Source organism: Theobroma cacao, chromosome 3 (assembly GCF_053813885.1).
Source record: "Theobroma cacao isolate CCN51 chromosome 3, ASM5381388v1, whole genome shotgun sequence".
Lineage (NCBI taxonomy): Eukaryota > Viridiplantae > Streptophyta > Magnoliopsida > Malvales > Malvaceae > Theobroma > Theobroma cacao.
This window is the reverse complement of record NC_142641.1, coordinates 46730940-46753347: the sequence shown is the minus strand read 5'-3', so window position 1 is coordinate 46753347 and position 22408 is coordinate 46730940. Positions and strand designations below refer to the sequence as shown.

At 32.8% G+C, this 22408-nt stretch overlaps 1 protein-coding gene across 4 annotated transcripts; it reads left to right on the top strand.

The window, feature by feature from the left end:
- Positions 1 to 3797: 3797 nt before the first annotated feature.
- RECQL2 (RECQ helicase L2) lies at positions 3798 to 22287 on the top strand. 4 transcript variants are annotated; one of them, XR_001927193.2, is made up of 20 exons: positions 3798 to 3939; positions 4050 to 4270; positions 4427 to 4573; positions 4676 to 4891; positions 5489 to 5593; positions 5706 to 5810; positions 5898 to 6020; positions 6626 to 6714; positions 7807 to 7843; positions 7922 to 7955; positions 16788 to 16840; positions 16911 to 16988; positions 17071 to 17136; positions 17742 to 17808; positions 17887 to 17940; positions 19364 to 19471; positions 20134 to 20198; positions 20982 to 21060; positions 21316 to 21662; positions 21750 to 21905. XR_001927193.2 is itself a non-coding variant. In XM_007040877.3 (20 exons), exons 1-20 carry the CDS (start codon positions 3876 to 3878, stop codon positions 21945 to 21947), a joined length of 2130 nt encoding a protein of 709 aa, XP_007040939.3. In that variant the 5' UTR covers positions 3798 to 3875; the 3' UTR covers positions 21948 to 22287. The 4 variants fall into 4 exon arrangements, 3 of the variants coding, with proteins under 3 accessions (XP_007040939.3, XP_017973401.2, XP_017973400.2); XM_007040877.3 differs by having other exon boundaries at positions 21316 to 21536; positions 21750 to 22287; XM_018117911.2 differs by lacking the exon at positions 3798 to 3939 and having other exon boundaries at positions 4129 to 4270; positions 4440 to 4573; positions 21316 to 21536; positions 21750 to 22287.
- The last annotated feature ends 121 nt before the right edge of the window (positions 22288 to 22408 follow it).

The window sequence follows — 22408 nt, the reverse complement described above, 5'->3', positions numbered from 1 at the left end:
TAATAAATAATATATGATAAAATAATTTTTATTATAATATTTACATTTAAAATAAAAAATATTTTATTATTTTAATAATTTAATTAAAATATTAATAATTTTTATTTGAATTTTAATATGATTATTTATTTTAATTTATAGAATATTAATAATTTATATACTATTTAAAACATTCATAATTTATAATTAAAATATCAATATTATTATTTTATTCTTTTTATTTTTTTATTTTTTAAATATTAAAATATTATAAATTTATAATTAAAATTTTAATTTAATTTTTTAATTAAAATAATAACTTTTTATAATTTTGAATTAAAACTTAAATTTTTTTATTTTAAATTCATTTTTTTTTCTTTTTTCTTGATGGTCAATCACTAGAGATGTGCCCAGTAAGCATACAAGAGCGTCGATATGCACTCCTTGTGACTAGATCAAGGTGAGCCAATGAACGCTCCACCATGGTTGGATTTGACCATAGAATACCAGATTTGACTGCAAGATCTAGTCGAAACATCAAATTTGTTGCTTCTCACCATTTGTTTGGTCGAGGAACACCAGATCAACTTTTCTTTACACCAGCCAATCACATCTTCAATAGTTGATCGTCACTAAGAAAGAAAAAAAATTTGGCTAATAGTAATTTAAAATGAAGTTGATATATCATTGCTTGAATTCACAAAAGGTTTCAAAGATCCCTTAGCTTGACTAAAAGTTTTAACTTTTGCCTTAAATTTTAGAGTATATCCTTGTAATAAGACAAGGGAAAAAATTTAGAAGTAAATGTAGATAACATGGCATGTTATTAGCTTATATTATATTTCTATTGATTAATTAGGAATCTTAACCTTAAAAAAAATTGGAATCTTAATCCACAATTACTCATTATGAACAAGGCTTCCATGAAAACGAATGTCACGCTAAACTAAAAAATTAATTCTCATAAAAAATTAACTTTTATGAGTTTACACTAATTATTATTTATGGACTTTTTGTGTGATGTGTTTGGTATTTAGTTTATTGATCAACATTGTTTTATATGTTTGGTACTCTATTTCAATTAATGTTACTCTTTTGGAAGAATTTGATGTTCCTATAATTTTAATAAGTGATGATTATGAAGAGATTAATTTTTTAATTGAAGATGAAAATATCATGGAAGTAGATGAATATGAAGAAAATGAAGACGAAGACTAAGAAACTTATACAGCATGTTTTGCTGGAAAAGGGTTATTCTATTTCCCGTTATTCTTAATATTTCTTTAACATTTTATTTGGTTAGAAATAACAACCATTCAAGGAGATGGGGAATAGCCAATACCAAGGCCCCATGGTATTAGTTATTTCATTTTCCCTATCCCTAATCTTTCTCTAACATCTTATTTGGTCCAAATGAATGACCATTTAGGGAAATTGAGAATAGTCAGTACCAAGGTCCCATGGTATTTGTTATTCCAAAAGGTAAAGGATAGAGTAAAAAATTAATGAACAAAAATACTATTCACTTTAAAAATCACCTATTATATAAAATGCAATTTATACATTTTTTACAATTTTTTTCTCTCTACCCAACTGCCTCTTTCATTATCTCACATAATTAAAATATATTTAAAATTAAAATAAATTTAAATTTAAAATAAAAAAGCTTTATTTTTTAATTATAATTTTTAAAAAGTTAATATTTTAGACTTAAAAATTAAATTAATTTTTTAATTATAAAATTTTATTTTAATATTTAAGAAATAAAAAAATAAAAATAAAATAATAAAATAAATAATTTAATTATATATTATTAATATTTTAAAATGAAAAATATAAATTATTCATATTTTGTACATTAAAATAAATTATCATATTAACATTTAAATAATAATTTATTGATATTTATAATAAATTATTAAAAATAATAAGTATTTTAATTTGAAAATTAAATATTATAATAAATAGTATTTTTATCATTTATTACTTATTTCTTAATTATTTATAGTAATCAATCATTAGAATAATTTATATTAGCAATTCATGTCCTATCCTATTTCCATTAACCAAACTACATAATAACTATTAATCTCTTATTCTATTATTATAAAATGATCATTTCATTCCCACTGTATTCCCTATTACGAATCAAGCACATCCATAGTGATGATAAAATCTATAATAAAGAACATAAATTTGTTTATTTTAAAAGTGATGATAGTCGTTATAATATATATGTCATTAGTTTTGTTTTATTTGTTATACCGTTGTTGAACTTAATTATTATTGTAATGAATATTTTATAATGGTTTGTATTTTTTTAATATTTTTTATTGTTCATATGAATAGAATACTTAAACAAAAAAAAAATTGCCAACAAAAGTTCAGTTGGTAATTTTCAACGGAATTTTGTCTATAACATATTACCAACAAAATTTTCATTGGTAATTTTTAATGAAATTCCGTCGATAACAATTAAATTACAAATAAAAATTTCATTGATAATTTCTAACGAAATTTTGTTGGTAATGATTAAATTATCAACAAAAATTTCGTTTGTAATTTCCAGTAAAATTCTATCAGTAACAACTAAATTACCAATAAAAATTTCGTTGATAATTTCTAATGGAATTCCATCAGTAACGTAGTATCGATCAAAAATTTCATTAGTAATTTTTGATAGATTTTCATTGAAATCATATTATTAATATAAATTTTTGTCAATAATTTTCAACTTTTTCACTGGATTGATATTAAAATAATAAAAAATATTATCACTTTTCTTGATGAAATTCTTTGTTGAAAATTTTCAACGGATTTTCGACAACAAGCATTTTTGTCGACCCCTTCAACGAACAAAATTTTCAACGAATTTTTTTGTTAAAAACAATCAATTTCGACAAAAATTTGACTTTTTCTTATCAAATTTTCAATTGGAATTAACAGAATTGGTAGTGCTAATATATAGACAAATTATATAAGGCTTTCTTCGGAAAAAGAAATAAAAAATATACAGTAAAACTTATATAAATTAATATTTTTATATTATGAAAATTTATTAATTAATAGAAATATTATTTAATTAATAAATTAATAATTTATATATTAATTAATAAAGAATTAATTTATCAAAGCCTTTTTTAGTTTTTTAAATATTGAATTTTTTTATGTATAAGTAAATTTTATTTGCTAATTGTCAATGTCAAAATAAACATTGGGCTTTATCAGGTGCATGAAACAATAGAAAATTAAAGAAAATAAAATAACCCCAAAGCCTACAAACATCCAATTTTGGGGAGATTGGACGTATAAATCTATTGTGCTTCAAAGGATCTAGTTACTGTTTTGGACAAAAAGTATTAAACACCTATTTTTGTCCAAAATCATATAGATTAAATGGACAAAAAATATTGAACAACTAATCTTGTTTAAACTATTAATTTAATACATGTATTATGTATCATGATTATATAAATATTATTTAATTATTGAATTATAAATTATTATTAATTTATATATTTATTTAATTAAAATAAGTTTATAAATATAATTAATTTTATTAAATAGATAATTTTTTTAATAAATTAAAGTTCTATTTGATGTATATTCAATTAATATATTTTTTTAAGTTAAGTAAAAACATTTATAAAACCACCTTAAAAATTTCTCATTTCAAAAGAATGAAGAAATCAATACATACGGATGAAATGTTAATGTATTAAAAAAATGTTAGACATGTGATTTAAGGAGATATTAATTTATAAAAACGCAATTAATCAAAAGTTTATTAATTTATATAATTTTGTTATATCGAGATTATTAATTTATAGGATATATGTGTTTTATATTAGAACGCTTGTCTTTGGAAACCAATTTCTATTTTGTCGAACTGAAGAATGGAAGCAGAGGAGATAGCGGAGGAGCTGCAAGACGTTGAGGTTGAGATTCAAGACGTTGAAGGTGATCATTAATTAATTTTCGCCAGAGGAATTAATATGTCTTTGTTTATGGAAATATGGATGAGTATGTTGATTAATTGATGTATTGACTGTATTGTAATATTCCTCCAGACCAGATAAGCGCTTTGCTGGAGAGGCAAGAGACGTTGTATGAGAGGCAATCGGAACTGACAGCTTTGCTGGAAACATGCCCTGTAGCTGTAAAACATGACTCCGCTCGAACCACCGTGCAAGTGGAAGACTGGTCAGGACCATTTGACTGGGATTCTCGAGCCGATGATATTAGGTTCAATGTTTTCGGCATTTCTTCATATCGTCCAAATCAGCGAGAGGTAGGTTACCTCACTCCATTATGCTTGAACACCCTCTCTGTCTTTTTGGGTATGGTATGACTCCATAATCCATTTATACATCAGGAAGGAAAACGCCCTAGGTTTGTCTGAAAATGAGGATTTAATTTTCTTACTAATTAAATTAATGCTTTGTAGATCATAAATGCAGTGATGAGTGGAAGAGATGTTCTGGTGATTATGGCTGCAGGTGGTGGCAAGAGCCTTTGCTACCAGCTTCCCGCGATCCTTCGTCAAGGAATTGCTCTTGTTGTCAGTCCTTTGCTTTCTTTAATTCAAGATCAGGTCTTTCTCTCTCTCGCTCTTTATAAAATAGTATGGCTTTGCATACTGTGTTGTTCCATCTTTTATACCAAAATTTGACGGCAGTTAATAATCTCAATTCAGGTAATGGGTTTGACTGCCTCAGGCATTCCAGCATTCATGCTCACATCTACTACAAATAAGGAAGATGAGAAGTTCATATACAAAGCCTTGGAGAAAGGCGAAGGAGACATCAAATTGCTGTATGTCACACCTGAGAAAATTTCCAAGAGCAAGAGATTTATGTCCAAGCTTGAAAAATGCTACCACGCTGCTCGTCTCTCTCTTATTTCTATTGATGTCAGTCTTCTTTTTCCTGCATCTTCTTTGCTCTTCATTTTCATGCATGTATCTTTGTTCATTAGTTCTTTTGCTTATTTTTATTTCTTATTCAGGCTTGTCCACACGTTTCTTTTAAAAATCATTCATGATTCCCTTATTATCAATTGTTATGGATTTAGTTTTAATTTTTAAATATTGGATATTTAGAGCTGTGAGACCTATTAAAAACACCTGAAATTGGTAGTTTTTTAGTTTCTTCTAGATTTGAACCTTTACCTTTTCCATAATGGTAGGAAGTAGCTGGAGGTTATGAACTTATGAACATTCTACCTTGCGATGTTTTTATATCTTAATGTATTAGACACTCTAGATTTGATATATATAAGATCTACTGTGCTTCTTCCAAAATGTGTTGCACCATTAGTTGTACTATATAGTGAGCATAATTTGATAGACAGCTGCAAGTTTCAGACAACTTAACTCTAATATTAGTAACCCCAAGGTAAATATACTTAACAATATAAATGTATTGTTATTATTGTTTTGTCTTGATGATTTAAGTTCAATTGAATAGTTTGCATGACCATATGGTACTTTTTTCTGGGTTATTTACAGGAGGCTCATTGCTGTAGTCAATGGGGTCATGATTTTCGCCCTGACTACAAAAATCTTGGTATACTCAAAACTCAGTTTCCAAATGTACCTGTAGTGGCTTTGACAGTATGTGGTTCCTTGTCCCTTAATGTCTGCATGCTATTGCAATATTCACTGTGTTCTTAGCTGCAATTTTTGAGCTAAATGTATGACCTTATTCTTAAGATATATTTTGCAGGCAACTGCTACACTGAAAGTCCAGAATGATCTGATGGAGATGCTGCGTGTTCCAAAATGCTTAAAGTTTGTCAGCACTGTCAACCGGCCAAATCTGTTTTATATGGTAAAGTTAGTAGTTATTTCCATTTTATCGTTAAGAGTTTTCATCTGAACTTAGTTATTAGATAAATAAAATTTCCTCAAATTGCAGGTTCGAGAAAAGTCATCTGTTGGAAAAGTGGTTATTGATGAAATCACTGAATATATAAAGGAATCTTATCCAAATAATGAATCTGGCATAGTTTATTGCTTTTCCAGAAAGGAGTGTGAACAGGTCTGTGCTTTTTGACACATGTGTGGCCACACACACACAGATACACAAAAGAACATCTTCATGTTTTTTACCGTTTCTTTATTGTTCTCTTTCTAGGGGCACCTTAATTGGAAGTTGTCTCTTGACTTGATTATTCTTATCTTCATTGTTAGTAATGGTTAATAGCCTATTCCTAGGTACAGAAGTTATACTTATTTAGTTCCAAGTCAACATCGGACAGATGCATTGAAACATTTACCTCTGTGTTGCTAATAGAGTGTTCTTGGCATCATGCCTTCATATGTACCAAAATATGTTTCTCAACTTATTTGCTTTTATATTTTATGTACTACCTGTTGGCATGTAATTCTCCTTGTCATACTGCATATTTTGCTTGGTGGGGGCAAGTGATATATGTACATAGGAGTCCCCGAAATGGGCATATGACTCGTCTGCCCAGTTTAATTCAAAGACTTTTGTAATCACTGGACTATGTTAGATGCTCTAGCCGTGATATAGCATACATTAAGAAGTGTTTGTTGTCATGTCTTATGTATAAGTTCAGTATCTAGTTTTTAGATTTACAATAATTATATATGTACTTTTCCCTCTGCCAAGAGCTGTAGGTTGCAAGTGAGTTATGTGAGAGAGGAATATCAGCTGGTTATTACCATGCAGACATGGATGTAAATGCTCGTGAGAAAGTTCACATGAAGTAAGATCAACTGTTCTTAACTTCTAAGAGTAATCTTGCATTTGTCAAAGCATCTCATTCTCAAGTAAACTATTTTTTTCCTTACTAGTTCTGCACCAAATATATTCTATTGATGAATTACTACAGTATAAATTTTATAATTTTAAATATATGCATATTAAGAGGTGTGAAACTTTTGTGATGACTATATTGCCCATTTACTTTTATATTTAAATATCAGTTATGCAATTTTTAATGTTATTAAAGTAAATTTGTATACTAATTTTTTACATATTTGTTAATTAATAGGGTTCCTGATAAATATATTAATTTTTATATTAAAATATTGATTATGTCATTCTAATGTTATAAAAAAAATTTCTATACTAATTTCTATATTTTATTAATTAATAGAGTTCATTTTAGAATAAAGGGAAAATTACAGAAACATATACTATGGTTAGAGACAAATGAAATTTTCCCCTTGAGTAAAAAATAAGGACAATTTACCGCTGACTTTTATTATGTATTCTTAAATTAACAATGTTATTTTCTTTGTTCTTTTAGTTGGCCACATGGTTTTCTTTCTTTCTTTTTTTCTTTTGTTCTTTGTCCCTTCTTCAATTTCCAGAAAACTTCTCTTGTTCTCTCTGAACCACTAAAACTATCTTTCTAATAACTATGGCTAACTCACTCTAGACCCATTTTACTCCTATCCAAATATTGCAAGATGCCCACACAAAAAATAAAAACCCCTAGCAACAATTTAAAGACAAGGGCCATCCACCGCCATCACTAACCATCCATCACTATCTACAAATTCAAGATTCAACAATTACCTATCACCTTCACAAGTCTATAAATCTGCAAGCAAACAATCATTACACCTGCGTCCATACCTTTTTCAAAATAATTGAGTCTTACAAAACTTGCGTTTTGCATGAAATTGATCAAGAGTTTTTAGGGAGTAGTTTTTGAAATTAAAGGAGATAAAGTTTTAGAGAGAGAAAGGCTTGGATAAGGGATGAACATAAAGTTTTACAGTTGCAGTGATTCAATATCTAGCAGAGTCTATGTTTTTGTTCACCCCACTATATGTGTTCCATGATGCAGATGGAGCAAAAACAAATTGCAGGTCATTGTTGGTACAGTAAGTCTATCATCAACTTTTTGAGATATCGTTCTTGTTTCTCAGTTTTCAGTTGTTATACCACCTCTTGTTTGCCAGGTTGCATTTGGCATGGGAATCAACAAACCCGATGGTAAGAATGACTTACTGTTGAGAGGGAAAAAGAGAGTTTTTATTCTCTGTTATGAAAAATATTATTTATAGCAGCCTATATATATACATGTTAACCCTAAAACAGCCCTAAAATAGGAAGTTATCATAAATATAGAAAACACAATATTAGGCCCTAATAATCAGACACAAAATACAATAATTATTCCTAAAAGGTCTACCAAACACCAGCCAACACTCCCCCTCAAGTTGGTGTATAGATGTCACACATGCCCAACTTGCAAACTAAAGTATGAAATGGTTTGCTGCTAAGTCCTTTAGTAAACACATCAGCTAGTTGTTTTTCTAAGGACATATGAGAAACATTTAAAAAACCATATGTTAAATGCCGGTCAATCTCTATATGTTTTCTTCGATCATGTTGAACTGGATTGTGAGATATACTCATAGTAGCTTTTTTATCATAGAACAAGGATGGATGGACGTTTGCCTTCTGACAATTGCAATTTTTCCATCACTTTCTGCGGCCATAGTAATTCAAAAACACCCTGTGCCTTAGCTCTATATTCTGCTTTTGTACTTGACTGAGCTACCACATTATGTTTTTTGCTCCTTCAAGTAACTAAATTTCCTCCTATAAATGTGCAATAACTAGATGTTGGCCTCTTATCGTTAGGAGATCTAGCCCAATCTGCATTTGTAAAAGCTTTTATCTGTAGGTGACTATGTTTAGAGAAGAGCAATCTTTTTCCAGGTGCAGATTTCAGAGACCTTAAAATGCGAAAAACAACCTTTAGAGGAGAATCCAGAGGGTCATGCATATATTGACTTACCAAACTTACGGCATAGACTATGTCTGGTCTGGTGTGAGAGAGGTGAATCAATCTCTCAACCAACCTCTTATGTCAGCCTAAATCAACTTACTCACCAGCCATTGCTTGTAATTTGTGATTAGCTTCAATAGGAGAGTTTGGAGGTTTACATCCCAACATACCGATTTCTTTAAGGAGATCCAAAATATATATTTTTTAAAAAATAAAGATTCCCTTATCAGATTTGGTAACCTCCATTCCAAGGAAATATTGCAACTTACCCGAGCCCTTAATCTCAAACTCCTGAGCTTAAAGTTTTCTGAGTCGGGTAATCTTTTCTTTATCATCCCCAGTCATGACTATATCATTGACATAAACAATACGTGATCTTACCATTTCAGTGTTTAATAAACAAGGTATGATCAACATTGCTTTGATGATATCCAAATGAGATCATCGCCTCGCTGAACTTATTGAACCATACCTTGGGTGACTGTTTCAAACCATATAATTCCTTCTTTAATCTATAAACGTTCCCTGTAGTCTTCTTATCATCGAATCCTAAAGGAAATTCCACATACACCTCTTCCTCCAAGTTTCCATGTAAGAAGGCATTCTTGACATCAAACTATCGTAGGTCCCAATCAAGGTTAGTTGCACATGATAACATGATTTTGATAGTATGCATTTTTGCAACAGGAGCAAAAGTTTCTTGATAGTCCACCTCATAGGCCTGGGTGAAGCCTTTTGCCACTAGTTTAGCTTTGTACTGAAAACAGAGAATGAAACAAAATTCTTTTATATCGTATTGGAATAACTAGGTGCTAATTATATACAAGAAAACCTATCTAAATTAAGTCTTGGAATTTGGCAAATTACCAGAAATTGGGGAACAAGAAATCAAGAAATAATCCAGTAAAAAAAAGAAAATAGAGAAAACAAATAATATCCCTAAACTAACTCCTACAAATCTGGAATATAGTCAATAAAATAAATTGATAAGCTGTCAACACTCCTCCTCAAGCTGGTGAATAGATGTTGGTCATTCCCAGCTTGTCTACTAGCACTTCAAAACTCGGTCTAGGCAGCCCTTTTGTTAGAACATCAGCTATTTGTTGTTTGGTAGGCACATAGGTCATGCAAATCACTCCATCTATTTTTTCTTTGATAAAATGCCGATCTATCTCCACATGCTTTGTTCGGTCATGATGAACCGGATTATGTGCAATACTTATTGCGGCTTTATTGTCACAATATAGCTTCATAGGTCCAATACTAGACACTTTCAGTTCTTCCATTAGCCTCTTTAACCAAATCAGGTCACAGGTTCCTTGTGCAAGGGCTCTAAATTCTGCTTTTGCACTGCTGCGAGCTACAACTGGTTGCTTCTTGCTTTTCCAAGAAACCAGGTTCCCCTAAACCTTTGTACAATAACCAGATGTAGACCTCCTGTCCTCAACTGAACCTGCCCAATCTGCATCAGTAAATGCCTCCCACACTACTTAGCTCATTTTTCTTGAAGAACAAGCCTTTACCGGGTGTAGATTTTAGATACCGCAAGATTCAGTTGACTACCTCAAGTTGTTCTTCACTCGGAGAATGCATATACTGGCTCACTACACTTACAGCAAATGCAATATCTGGTCTTGTGTGAGATAAGTAAATCAATCTTCCCACTAGACGTTGATATCTCCCCCTATCTACTGGAATTCCACTCCTTGTTCTTCCAAGCTTCATGTTCTTAACTATCGGTGTTTCAGCTGGCTTGCAACCAAGCATCCTTGTCTCTTTCAAGAGATCTAATGTATATTTTCTTTGAGAGATAATAATACCTTTCTTGCTTCTTGCCACTTCCATCTCTAAGAAAGATCTTAGTTGCCCAAGGCCTTTGATTTCAAATTCACTCCTAAGAGTTTTCTTAAGCCTCTCCATTTCTTCTGTATCATCTCCGGTTAAAATAATATCATCCATATACACAATCAAGATAGTTTTCTTTCCATCTTGTGAATGCTTGAAAAAAAAAGTATGATCAGTTTGTCCCTGTTGGTAACCATACTTCTTTATAGTTTTTGCAAAACGGTCAAACCAAGCTCTCGGTGATTGTTTTAATTCATATAGTGACTTCTTCAATCTACATACTTTTTTGTTACCAATTACCCCTTCAAAACCTGGAGGCAAATCCATGTAAACCTCCTCATCAAGCTCTCCGTTGAGAAAGGCATTTTTTACATCCATTTGATGTAGTGCCCAATCAAGAGTAGATGCTAGTGATAGTAGCACCCTTATAGTGTTTAACTTTGCAACTGAAGCAAACGTTTCTGTGTAATCCACCCAAAAACTTGAGTGAATCCTTTGGCAACTAGACGAGCCTTGTGTCTCTATTTCACCATCTGACTTGTACTAAATGGAAAACACCCATGTACACCCTACAGAACTCTTACCCTCAGGTAACTCTACTACATCCCAAGTTCCATTCCTTTTTAGGGCTTTCATTTCTTCAAGTACAGCAGCCCTCCATTCTGGCTTTTCAAAAGCTTCTTGAACATTTTTTGGAATCTCATCCCTTTCAATCTTTTCTATCAAAGCTCGGAATGCTTTTGATTGTTGGCTGTAATATAAGTAATTAGAAATAGAATGTTGAGTGCATGTTCTAACCCCTTTCCTGAGAGCCATTGGAATGTCCAACTCACTAGGTTGAGTCTCCAGTTGAGGCAAATTAGAAGTATCACTAGCACCAATAATTTCAGTTTCAGTTTCAGCATTTACTTGTGGATTGGACTCTTGGCAACACGGTTGATGAGTGAAAGCTTGCACTTCTTGAGGCTTTTTGTTTCTTCATGAATAAACACGAAGCTCTGATTGTTGTTGACTAAGCCCATTTGGATCTTCCCCTATTTCCAAGCCAAAATCTGTTGATGACATAATTGGAAGATCTTTATTTCCTGGTGGTGTTTCAGGTATGTCAGCAATTACAGGAAGAGGAATAAGACAATCCGAAAGCTTCTCTTCTCCTAGTATCTTCCCCTGAAGAGTAGGATTTGGGTAGAAATGTTGATCTTCAAGGAAAGAGACATCTAAGGAAACAAACATTCTTTTTGTGGTTGGACAGTAGCATTTGTACTCTTTTTGACTAGGAGAATATCCAACAAAAATACATTTTATAGCTTTAGGATCTAATTTTTCATGGGTAGGACTGGTATTATGTACGAAGGAAGTGCAACCAAAGACTTTTGGAGACAAGGAGGTGAATAATTGAGTTTGAGGGTAGGTTTCCAGTAAGATACTCAAAGGAGTTTTAAATCAGAGGACTCGGGATGGAAGTCTGTTGATCAAGTATGATGCAGTTAGGACTGCCTCACCCCAAAACTGTTTAGGAACATGAGTTGTGAACATAAGTGCACGTGCAGTCTCCAATAGATGGCGATTTTTACGTTTAGCAATACCATTTTGTTGTGGGGTTTTGATACAAGAACTTTGGTGGAAAGTTCCATTTTCTGTAAAGTAATTGCCAAGAATTGAATTTGAAATATTCCCGATTATTATCTGTTCGAAGAATTTGAATTGATGTATCAAATTGGTTTTGGATCATTTTATGGAATTGTTGGAAAATGTTGGCTGCATCTGATTTTTCTTTGAGAAGATAAACCCAACATGCTCTTGAATGGTCATCAATAAAGGTTATGAATCATTTGGTTCCTGAAATATTATTCACCCTTGAAGGACCCCAAATATCACTATGGATCAATGAAAAAGGTTTAGATGACTTGTATGGTTGATTTGGATAAGAAGTACGGGTATGTTTAGCAAATATACAAGTTTTACAACGAAAAGAATTGATATCTTTATTCTTGAACAGAAAAGGAAACAAGTTTTTCAAATATGAAAAACTAGGATGGCCTAACCTATTTTGCCATAACATAATCTTATTGGAAACTGGAGTTCATTCGCCACTTAGAGCCAGAGCTTGTTTATTCACTTGTCCATTATCCTCAAGGTAGTACAGCCCGTCATGCATCTTAGCATTGCCAATCGTCCTCTCCGATAGTAAATCCTGAAACTCACCAAATGATGGATAAAACTTAGCCACACAATTCAAATCATTTGTCAATTTGCTAATAGATACTAAATTACATTTTAAATTTAGGACATGAAGTACAGATTTTAGTGTCATTAGCCAAATTTACAAATCCTTTTCCAGTAACAGATGATAAAGCACCATCAGCAACACGAATTTTGGAATTTCCCGAGCATGGGGTATAGGTAGAGAACGACCTGTGGCATCCAGTCATATGATTCGAAGCTCCCACATCCATAATCCAAGGGCCTTTAGATTCAGAATTTGCACTCAAGGCAGAGAGATAAGTACCTTTCTGGGCTATAGAACGATGTACAGCTAGAACTTGTGCACTAGTTCGGTGCTGGGCAAGAAGGGCTTGTAGTTCAAGCTGTTCCTTGCTAAAAATTGATCCTCTAGCCTTGTTTTCCTTTGCAACAGCTTGAAAACCTCTACTTTGTTCACCTTGTTTACCTGCCTTCCAATTTGCTGGTTTTTCATGTATCTTCCAGCATGTTTCTCTAGTGTGATATGGACGTTGACAATGATCACACCAAGCTTTATCATTTTCTGATTCCCACGCTAATCACTGGAGTTGGCAGGTTCATGTTTTTTTGGGTTTAGCTCTGATACCATGAAAGTAGAGAATGAAACAAAATTCTCTTATATCATATTGGAATAACTAGGTGCTAATTATATACAAGAAAACCTATCTAAATTAAGTCTTGGAATCTGGTAAATTACCAGAAATTAGGGAACAAGAAGTCAGGAAATAATCCAACAAAAAAAGGAAAATAGAGAAAACAAATAATATCTCTAAACTAACTCCTACAAATTTGGAATATAGTCAATAAAATAAATTGATAAGCTGTCAACATGTACCATTCAACTGAACCATCTCTTTTATGTTTCACTGTAAACACCCATTTGCATCCAATTGGTTTCTTTCCTAATGGGGGAGTAACAAGTTCCCAAGTCTCAATTTTTGCCAAAGCATTCATCTCTTCAATCGTTGCGTCTTTCCATTTTGGATCATGATATGCTTTTTGCTAACCCGGTAGAATAGAAATGGAAGAAACAGACAATACAAAGGTTTTATAGGAAAGAGACAAAGAATCATAGGAAACGAAGTTAGAAATAGGATGTTTAGTACAAGCTCTAACTCCTTTTCTGATAGCAATAGGAACATCATGATCATTAGCAATGGAATTAGAATTAGGGCAATCAAAAGTTAAAGGAGACTCACCACATGTATTTTCAGGGACTAAGCTCAGAGATGGCGATGGCGCTTGACCAAGTATTACATGCTTGATGGATTTATCTGTCTGGTCCAGTCATGTGTAGGTTTTCAAATCTGGCCTATCCAATCACCCAGTTTTATGTTGTTTTTTGTCATCACTAGGATATTGACTAAAAGACTGTATAGAAGAACAATATCTGCATGTCTATTGAGACCTTTGTAGACTTGGACCGGGAGAAAAAAGATAAAAAGAAAAAAAAAAAAAGATAGTTGTCCTTAATCAAGTTTGTCTGTCACTAGAGCATGTATGTTCTTTTCATCCACAATCAGACTGATTGGGTGTCAAGTAGAGCCAAATCTCCCCAACATTACCATGTTCAAAGGCCGTGGACTTGCTTTAAACCTGAAATGATGTAGATCCTTTGAGAACCTTAAATAACCATATGAAGCTGTAATGAATTGTTATAGTGCATTCCAAACTCATGAAATTGTAGTGCATTTCATTTGAAACGTCTTTTATGCCTTTAAGAAAAAAATTTTTTACAATTAAATGATCATGTTTAAAATCAATAATTCTATTGATTCCAAAGAATGAAAATAATATATTTGCAAATGAATTCCACAAAACCATTTGGAATTCATTTGTTTCAAATATACACTTAGATTTTTGTTTATTTGAGTGTCTCTTATATTCATTTCAGTCCCTGTGAACTATACTTTGATATATTTGGATTTAATTTATGGATGCATTGCTGCACATATAATGGGGTTTATTTCAAGAAACATTTAGGTTCTATGGTGGCAAAAGAAAGTGGTTAATTGAGAAGTCTTTGTTGAAGAACGAAGAAAAGATCAAAGCTTCACACTTAGGCTGCCTTGGGCTTCATCCCCAAAGCTATTTGCTTTACATAATCACCAAGAGCATGACTTGTTTTTATTGAAAGTTTCATACTTATTGAGCTCCTCTAATCCTAATCTTATAGAGACGTGCTACGTTTGGTTGGTGTAAGGGGTTTTTTTGGTAGGGAGAGAGGATGTGTTGCAACAAGTAAAACAGAATGCCCTAGAGGTAGCAAAGAGAAAGATTGAAACAATCCTCGAAGTGTAAGTGCTTTTGCGGTAGGCGGTGAGGAATAAGAAGTCGAGGAATAGGTGGAGAGAGCAATGGAGCATGGTGGATGGAAAGAGTTGAGTAGAGAAAATTTGGAAGAGCTTTGAGAGAGAGTTTTGAAAATAATCTCCGATGATTTTTTGGTCCCTTGCGTAATTGCCAAACTTCTGGATTTGTACTAAAAAGGAGTGCTCTCTTAAGATTAATTGGTGGAAGGAGAACACTTTTAAGAGAACATGTTCTGTACGAAAGAACATATTTGTTATTGGAAAAGCATGTCCACTATGAGAAGAATGACTTAGGGGAAGGGCACCAACTTGTTGGAAGTTATGAGAATAACACGTAATTGGTTAATGTTTTTAGGAAAACACGTTCTGTATGGAAAAAAAAGTGCTTGTCATTGGAAGAGCACGTTCACTATGAGAAGAACAGCTTATGGGAAGAGCACGTTAAAGAACCACTTATTGGATGTTATGGGAAAAGTACGTAATTGGATAGTGCGCATATATTTTGGGTAGTGAAGTAGTGACACTTAACAATGTGTCACGTGTACTGTTAAAAAAGAAAGAAAAAGGTATAGCGCATGTACTTTAAGGAAAGGTTAAGTGGAAGTCTTCTTAACTATCTCCATATTTGAGCCACCAAGCCAAACTCTTTAGAGCATCCCAAACGTGAAAATAACTCGTGAACCTTGTCACTCATTCTGAGTTACTTTCATTCCCTATGTGACATGGCTGATCGACGCTTATTCTTATTCTGTAAGACAATACTTAAAGAAATAATAGTTAGTTAAAATTGGGCATCTATAGTAGGAAACTACCATCATGGACTTAATCCCAAATTATAAACAAAAGCACAAGTCTTAAAATCACTTTTACATTCTTAGTATAGGTGTCGACATTTCCAACAAAACTCAAAATAACTTACATAACCTTCACTACCTTCGCTGTGAATATTAAAGAAAACTCAAATAAAAAAATTCTTGTTTAGATAAACATCAAATTGAGGGACCCTCTATATAATTGAATTGACATAGATAGCTGGTCACCAGAGTGTTCTTACTCTTCACAATAATAACCAAATGAAATTCTGGGATTCTAGAATAGTACATGCACAAATAGTTAGCCATTCTAATGTCTTTCAAGTGCTCATTACATCTAATTCAGATATGATATAGTTTCAAGCATACAAAATGGTATTTAGGGGAGAAGGAAAAATGGTGGTATTTTTTCATTAGGCGTCCCACTTTACATCGATATGGTCGTTTAGCTTGCAAAGGTTATGTTTTATAGTTTTTACGCATGTCTTAATTGAATATGACACCATTATAATATTCTGGCAATCCTTCTTGCTGAAACATCCACAACCTATGTCTTGGTAGTCTCCATATTTTATAGATTAAACTAATACTGGAACTAACAAAAGTTGATACCTTTGTACTCTAGGAGATAAAATTTAGGAACTTTAGGTTAGCATTTGTTGACATTCCTCTCTCTCTTTTTTTCCTCTTCTTTAATGTGTACCTTTCTTTTCATTATGATTATATGTATGTTATTCACTATCATATATATCATTTATACCAGTTTTTCTTATATTTAATACTGGTTCATTATTTGATACTCTGTAGCTGCTTGTAGTCAGGTTTGTCATCCATCACAGCCTGAGTAAATCAATGGAAACATATTACCAGGTTTTTGGCCCTTCCCCTGTAAACGCTTTCCTTCCTACATTCTCTTCTTCTCTAACTTACTTAGCTGCAGGAAAGTGGCCGAGCTGGCAGAGATGGACTCCCTTCTGAGTGCCTAATATTTTTTAGGCCAGCTGATGTTCCTAGGCAGGTAATTTGTTGGCATTTTTTTTACGCTGTCATGTTTGCTCTAGACATTCTTATAATATTAATCATGTTCTATATTCGAACAGAGTTCCATGGTATTCTATGAGAAATCTGGATTGCAGAACCTTTATGACATAGTACGATATTGTCAGGTAAAATAATTGGTTTTCGATCTCCTATGTCATAATTCTTTCTGAAGTGGCTCAATGGGAGTGCTTGCTCTTTATACTGTAGGGAACTTGTCTGGAAGAATGATTCTGATGAGCAGACATAACTGATATTAGTTGAAGTTTCCCTTCTTTGTTGCTGACTTCCTGTTAATTTTTAACCTTAAGCTATATGTGGTGGAATTAATGGGGGAAAGATGAAAAGGAAAACCTACTTTACAATGGCAAAGATACCAACATAACTATTTTTTTCATGCTAGCATGTGAGCATTTGACTCATTGGTTGGTGTATGATCTTCGTCTCAAAAAGAGTAGAGTTTGAATCGCCCTTTCTCTAAATTTTAAAAAAAGCTATTTTCTAATATGTTTGATGACTCCAACTTGAAAGCCTCTTGCTTTATAGGGTTTGGAAGAATTCAATGCTCTATATCTATCATTGTATTCATTGGCTCGTAGTGTTGCTAGCACTGTTTCCTGCATTTGTTTGAGAATTGGTACTTATTGCATTTGGATTTGGTTACATTACTAGTCACCTGCATGTGTGAGATTCTTTATTTCAAGAGAACTACCAAAGTTTCTTCTTATTGTAGTCTAAAAGACAATGTCGCCGAGGTGCCTTTTTCCAGCATTTTGCAGAGCCATTACAAGAGTGCAATGGTATTACATTTGCTTTTACTTGCTGTTGTTGTTATGACAATTTTGGTTAGATGTAATCATAATCTTGGGTTATGTCAGGGATGTGTGACAGCTGTGCATTCTCAAGTGAGGTTAAAGAAGTGGACGCTTCATGTATGTTTCTTTGACTTCTATTCATACAAGTGATTTGTTAATTGTTTAAACTTTATTTTTCAATAATCTTCTCTTTGCCTTTCTTTCAACTCATTTATTTATCAGACACTTTTCATTTTCTCTGGCTGAGTCAAAAAAACAGTTGACAATGCACAGTATTTGTGTTCCCTACACAACGAGTCTAAGTCTATTTCTTGACTATAATGTTGCAGGCTGAAAAGCAAATGTATATTATGGAAGTAAAATATTTTGACATTTATAATCATTAATATGTCTTCATAAACATTTCAATATGGTGTTTTCTTTTGTTTTTTTATTCGAGCAGAAAACTGTCTCCAGATTAGCCTCTTGAATGGATTATTGATTTCCTAGACTTTTCTGGTCCAGGGGTAGTGCTACTGATCTTATTATCTAATTCCTTAGTTGGATTCCACATGCTGATATAGTTTGAAATGAAGCCTAAACTTTTCATTTCAGAAAATTGAAAGGAAATGAAAGAGAGACATTCATTATAGCTGTCAATTTTCATTTGATTTACTTCTTGGTACATGGATTTTTCTCTTTCTTTTACATTTTTATCCCCCCTCCCATTCCTAATGATTTCTATATTTTATGTTTTGCTTTCATAAAGAAATAAACAAAGAATATGGAGCAGTGAAAAACTCTGGGAAACTCTCCTGGGGTTTCTTAGCAATAACACCTGGGACGTGGCTGTCACACCCTCACAAAGATGATGCTTTTGAAAAGTTGCAAATTGTGCTTGATGATGTATTGGAACTACATGGTCTATGTAATATATAGGTGCATAAGAGAACTACATGATATATGTGGCAAAGAACGTAAGGTTGATGCCAAATATACCCTTGGGCCATTTATAAATACCCAATAATATCACTAGACAAACATAAGCCCAGGACACACCACAATACCTGCTTCTATTAAAATGAGAACTAACAAAGATACAACTTAAATTAAATCTTGACTCAGCTCAGTAGTCATTTGAGGTTTCATGTTGATCCTTAATAATAAATTTTCTCAGGAACCCGTAATCAAAGCTTGCACATTGAAACCAGCTTTTCGGCCTTCAGCCTTTAACACACATTCACTCACTGTCATTACTAGCGCTTCAATAGGGATAGAAGTAGAGAGGAAGAAGAAAGGAGGGCCAATTATTGGTGAGGCTTAGGACTAATAATTTAATATTTCAATGCATAAAAGAGAATATTTTTACTCCCCTTGTTCTGAGTTTCATTTTTGTCTATTTTTTTCTCTTTTCTTTTCTTCAGAAGAAGGAAGTGCTTAAGGTTGTTTTGTTTATGGTGCTGAATGCTTTCCATATGTTAAGCTCATTTTTAGTTTGTGCAATATTTATTCTGTGTGGTACAATGAAGGATATTTTGCTTCATATGATCATTCTTTGCAGGTCAAGCAAAACTTATGATTTCTCTGGTACATGATATGCAAGAGAACAATCAAAGAGTGACAATGCTGCAATTGGTGGACAGAGTGAAAAATAAGCAGAAGCAACTAGGTTCATCCATCTCTTGTTATAACTATATCTAATAAGCATAGTTAGGATATATCTATACGCCATTATAGACACCGACATGTACTTACCTTGCATTTCTACTGTATATATTTGTAGCATGCTAAACCTTTTCTTTTCAATCTAATAAGACATAAGAGGAGAATAAAGATGGAAAACAGATTTTTTTTTTTGTAGGGGTATAACGTTCACTGGGGTAAAGTGTAAGGTATGAACTAGGGTGGTGGTAAGTGTTCCTCTATCTCCTGGTGCATGAAAGTAATGCCAATCCTAAGACACAGATATCCTTTATGTTGTTATTAAGAAAAACTCTGATATCATGGCTTGAGCAATGTGGTTAATGTTAGGCATTTATGCCTCTTTACAGTACTCTCAAAATGTACTTACCTAAGAATCTTGTATTGACTTGTGCTTCAATATTGAAACTTCTTAAACTTGTTGGTCGGGTAGCATTTGGGACATATACCCTCAATAATGTTATCTCTAATGCCATATTCAACATGCTGGCTACACAAATCTGCTTGTTTTGTTTGCAAGATTAATGTTGTGTTTCTCTCATTCTCTTGCATTATTATGAAGTAAGTTCTCTCCAGTTCACATATATTATAGTTACATGAATATATTTTTTATTTTTATGAATGCGCCAGACTTAAAACTAAAGAGGGAAGAACTGGAACAGCTTGTAGTACAGCTTATACTAGATCGTGTTTTGGTAAGAATTACTGACCCTGTGGACCATGAATCTAGAAAGTCAGATTTGCCTCATCATTAAACGCATCTGATCTGGCTGCTGACCATTTTAGAATTTTGTAATGATATGTTTGTTGGCAATCAGCAATTTTTTAAACTTAATATTCCTTACAATTCTGCATGAGCTGTATAAACTTGATTAGGTATTTTTGAAACATACTGCGCTCTTGAAATTGCTCATTATTAACAGGAGGTAAAAGTTTTGATGCATGCTAAATTACATTAGGAAATCATGTGCTGTATGGGTGCCACTACCAATAGCAGGAATATTTCTCTGGAATGCTCATTAGTTTTTTCAACTAGTCAATCACTGTTTTTAAGTCTGAGTTCCCACAAGATATAGATGGGTACCTGTTATTCAACTTGCAGCCATTGAGTTTTGACAAATGAGCAAGTGGTTTAAATGTTTACATCATAATTCTACTAGCATAAGAGAGGAGAATAAATACTATACCTTTAAATTGTGCAAAATGAATGATGTAAATGTGGGATAAGCAGTGTTCTAGATATTGAAATATTGAATAGGAATAAACAAGACCTTATGGTAAATAAAACATTGATGTCATGAAGCAAGTTTGCCAATTGCTACAATAATTAATTGTTGTTGTCTGATTGTTTGTACTGTAGGGCTTTTACCCCGTTAGGGTGCTGCAGTGGTTCTGAATGTTAAGATTTTGCTTTTACATGCAATTTTATGATTTTTGTCAGTTTGTTTTTACTTCTGTTTCCCCCTTTCATTATGCAGAAGGAAGATTTTCAGCATACAGCTTATGCTACAAATGCTTACATTACAGTAGGAACCTCAGCAAACCAAATTTTGCAAGGTGTAGGTTAATTCACGTTGGTGGAATATTGGATGCTGCTCATTTTCTGCCATTTATTTTCTGGCTATAGTTTTTCCTACATGCTCTTCTGCGCTTGCTACTGTTGCATAGAAGTCCATGTCAGAACAAGCCATGTTACTTTGCTGCTCTTTTTGCCCATATATAAATCATATTTCGTTAGTTAAACCCTCATAATTCCATCCTGCCCCAAAGTATGTTAAAATTGGCACAAATGATTTATCATCGAGCGTGCAGGGAAAAAAATTGTTAAGATGGAGGTTGCTGGCAGATCGAAGGTTATGGACAGTTACAGGAAATCAATTAAACATGGTGTCACATCTGGTTTGGAGTTTAAGCTAGATGAGCTGAGGAAGGAACTTGCTTCTTCCCACAATGGGGAAATATTCCCTCATTCTGTCTTGTCAGGTCAACAGATCAGCATCATAAGTACCAAAAAACCAAGTTCAACCGAAGAGGCATGTCTCAAAGTTTCTAATTCTTCTCTTGTGTGCTTGGCATATCATATGCTTGACAATCAATTACTGGAATGAAACCCTAGTTTGTGTTATCATGTGTGGCACCTTTAATCTAGGGTTCTATTGGTATGTTTTAACCCTAGTGATTCCAAATATAGACATAGAGAGAGAAAATCAATAATTATATTTGTATTTTGTTATTGTTTTTTGCAGTTGGAGATGATTATTGGAAAGTTAAAGACAGAGAAGTATGGGGATAGAATTCTTGGAGAAGTCAAGAAGTATGGTATTGCTGAGCAGCTAAATGATAATGTGTTGGAAGAAGAACAAGGCACTGAAAAAAGACCTAGGAAGAAGCTGAAGACGAAAGAGGAAGTAGTTGTTCTCACTGAGAGCAGTAACGATGAATGATAAATTTCTTCTTGTGATTTCTCACAAGGCTTCTTATAGCTGAAGATGTTGTCTACAGCTTTGTAACCAAATCGGTTGTTTGGTTGATGGAAGAGAATAGCTAATTGGAATTTCTGTCGTAGATTCAGTCTTCTTATGTTAGAGTCCTAGAAAATGAGAGAAAACACTTAAAAAGTTTAATGGGTCATAACATCGTTATTTGCCAAAGTTTTGCTGGGCGGGGTTTTTTCTTTATATTGGGAACCCACGCCCACTCGCTCAAGGATTAAGATCAGAAATCTGCATTTGTCATCGTCAGTGGAGTTGGAGAATATTAGAATAATAATCTTTTGTTTTTGTCTATTTATTCTTATCAATGTTTGAAAAATTGTTGTTGTTTTTTCGACATTTAACTTTTTTTTGTATTGTAAATATACAAATCATTAAACTTAAATCTTACAAAAAAATAAAAATTTTATGAT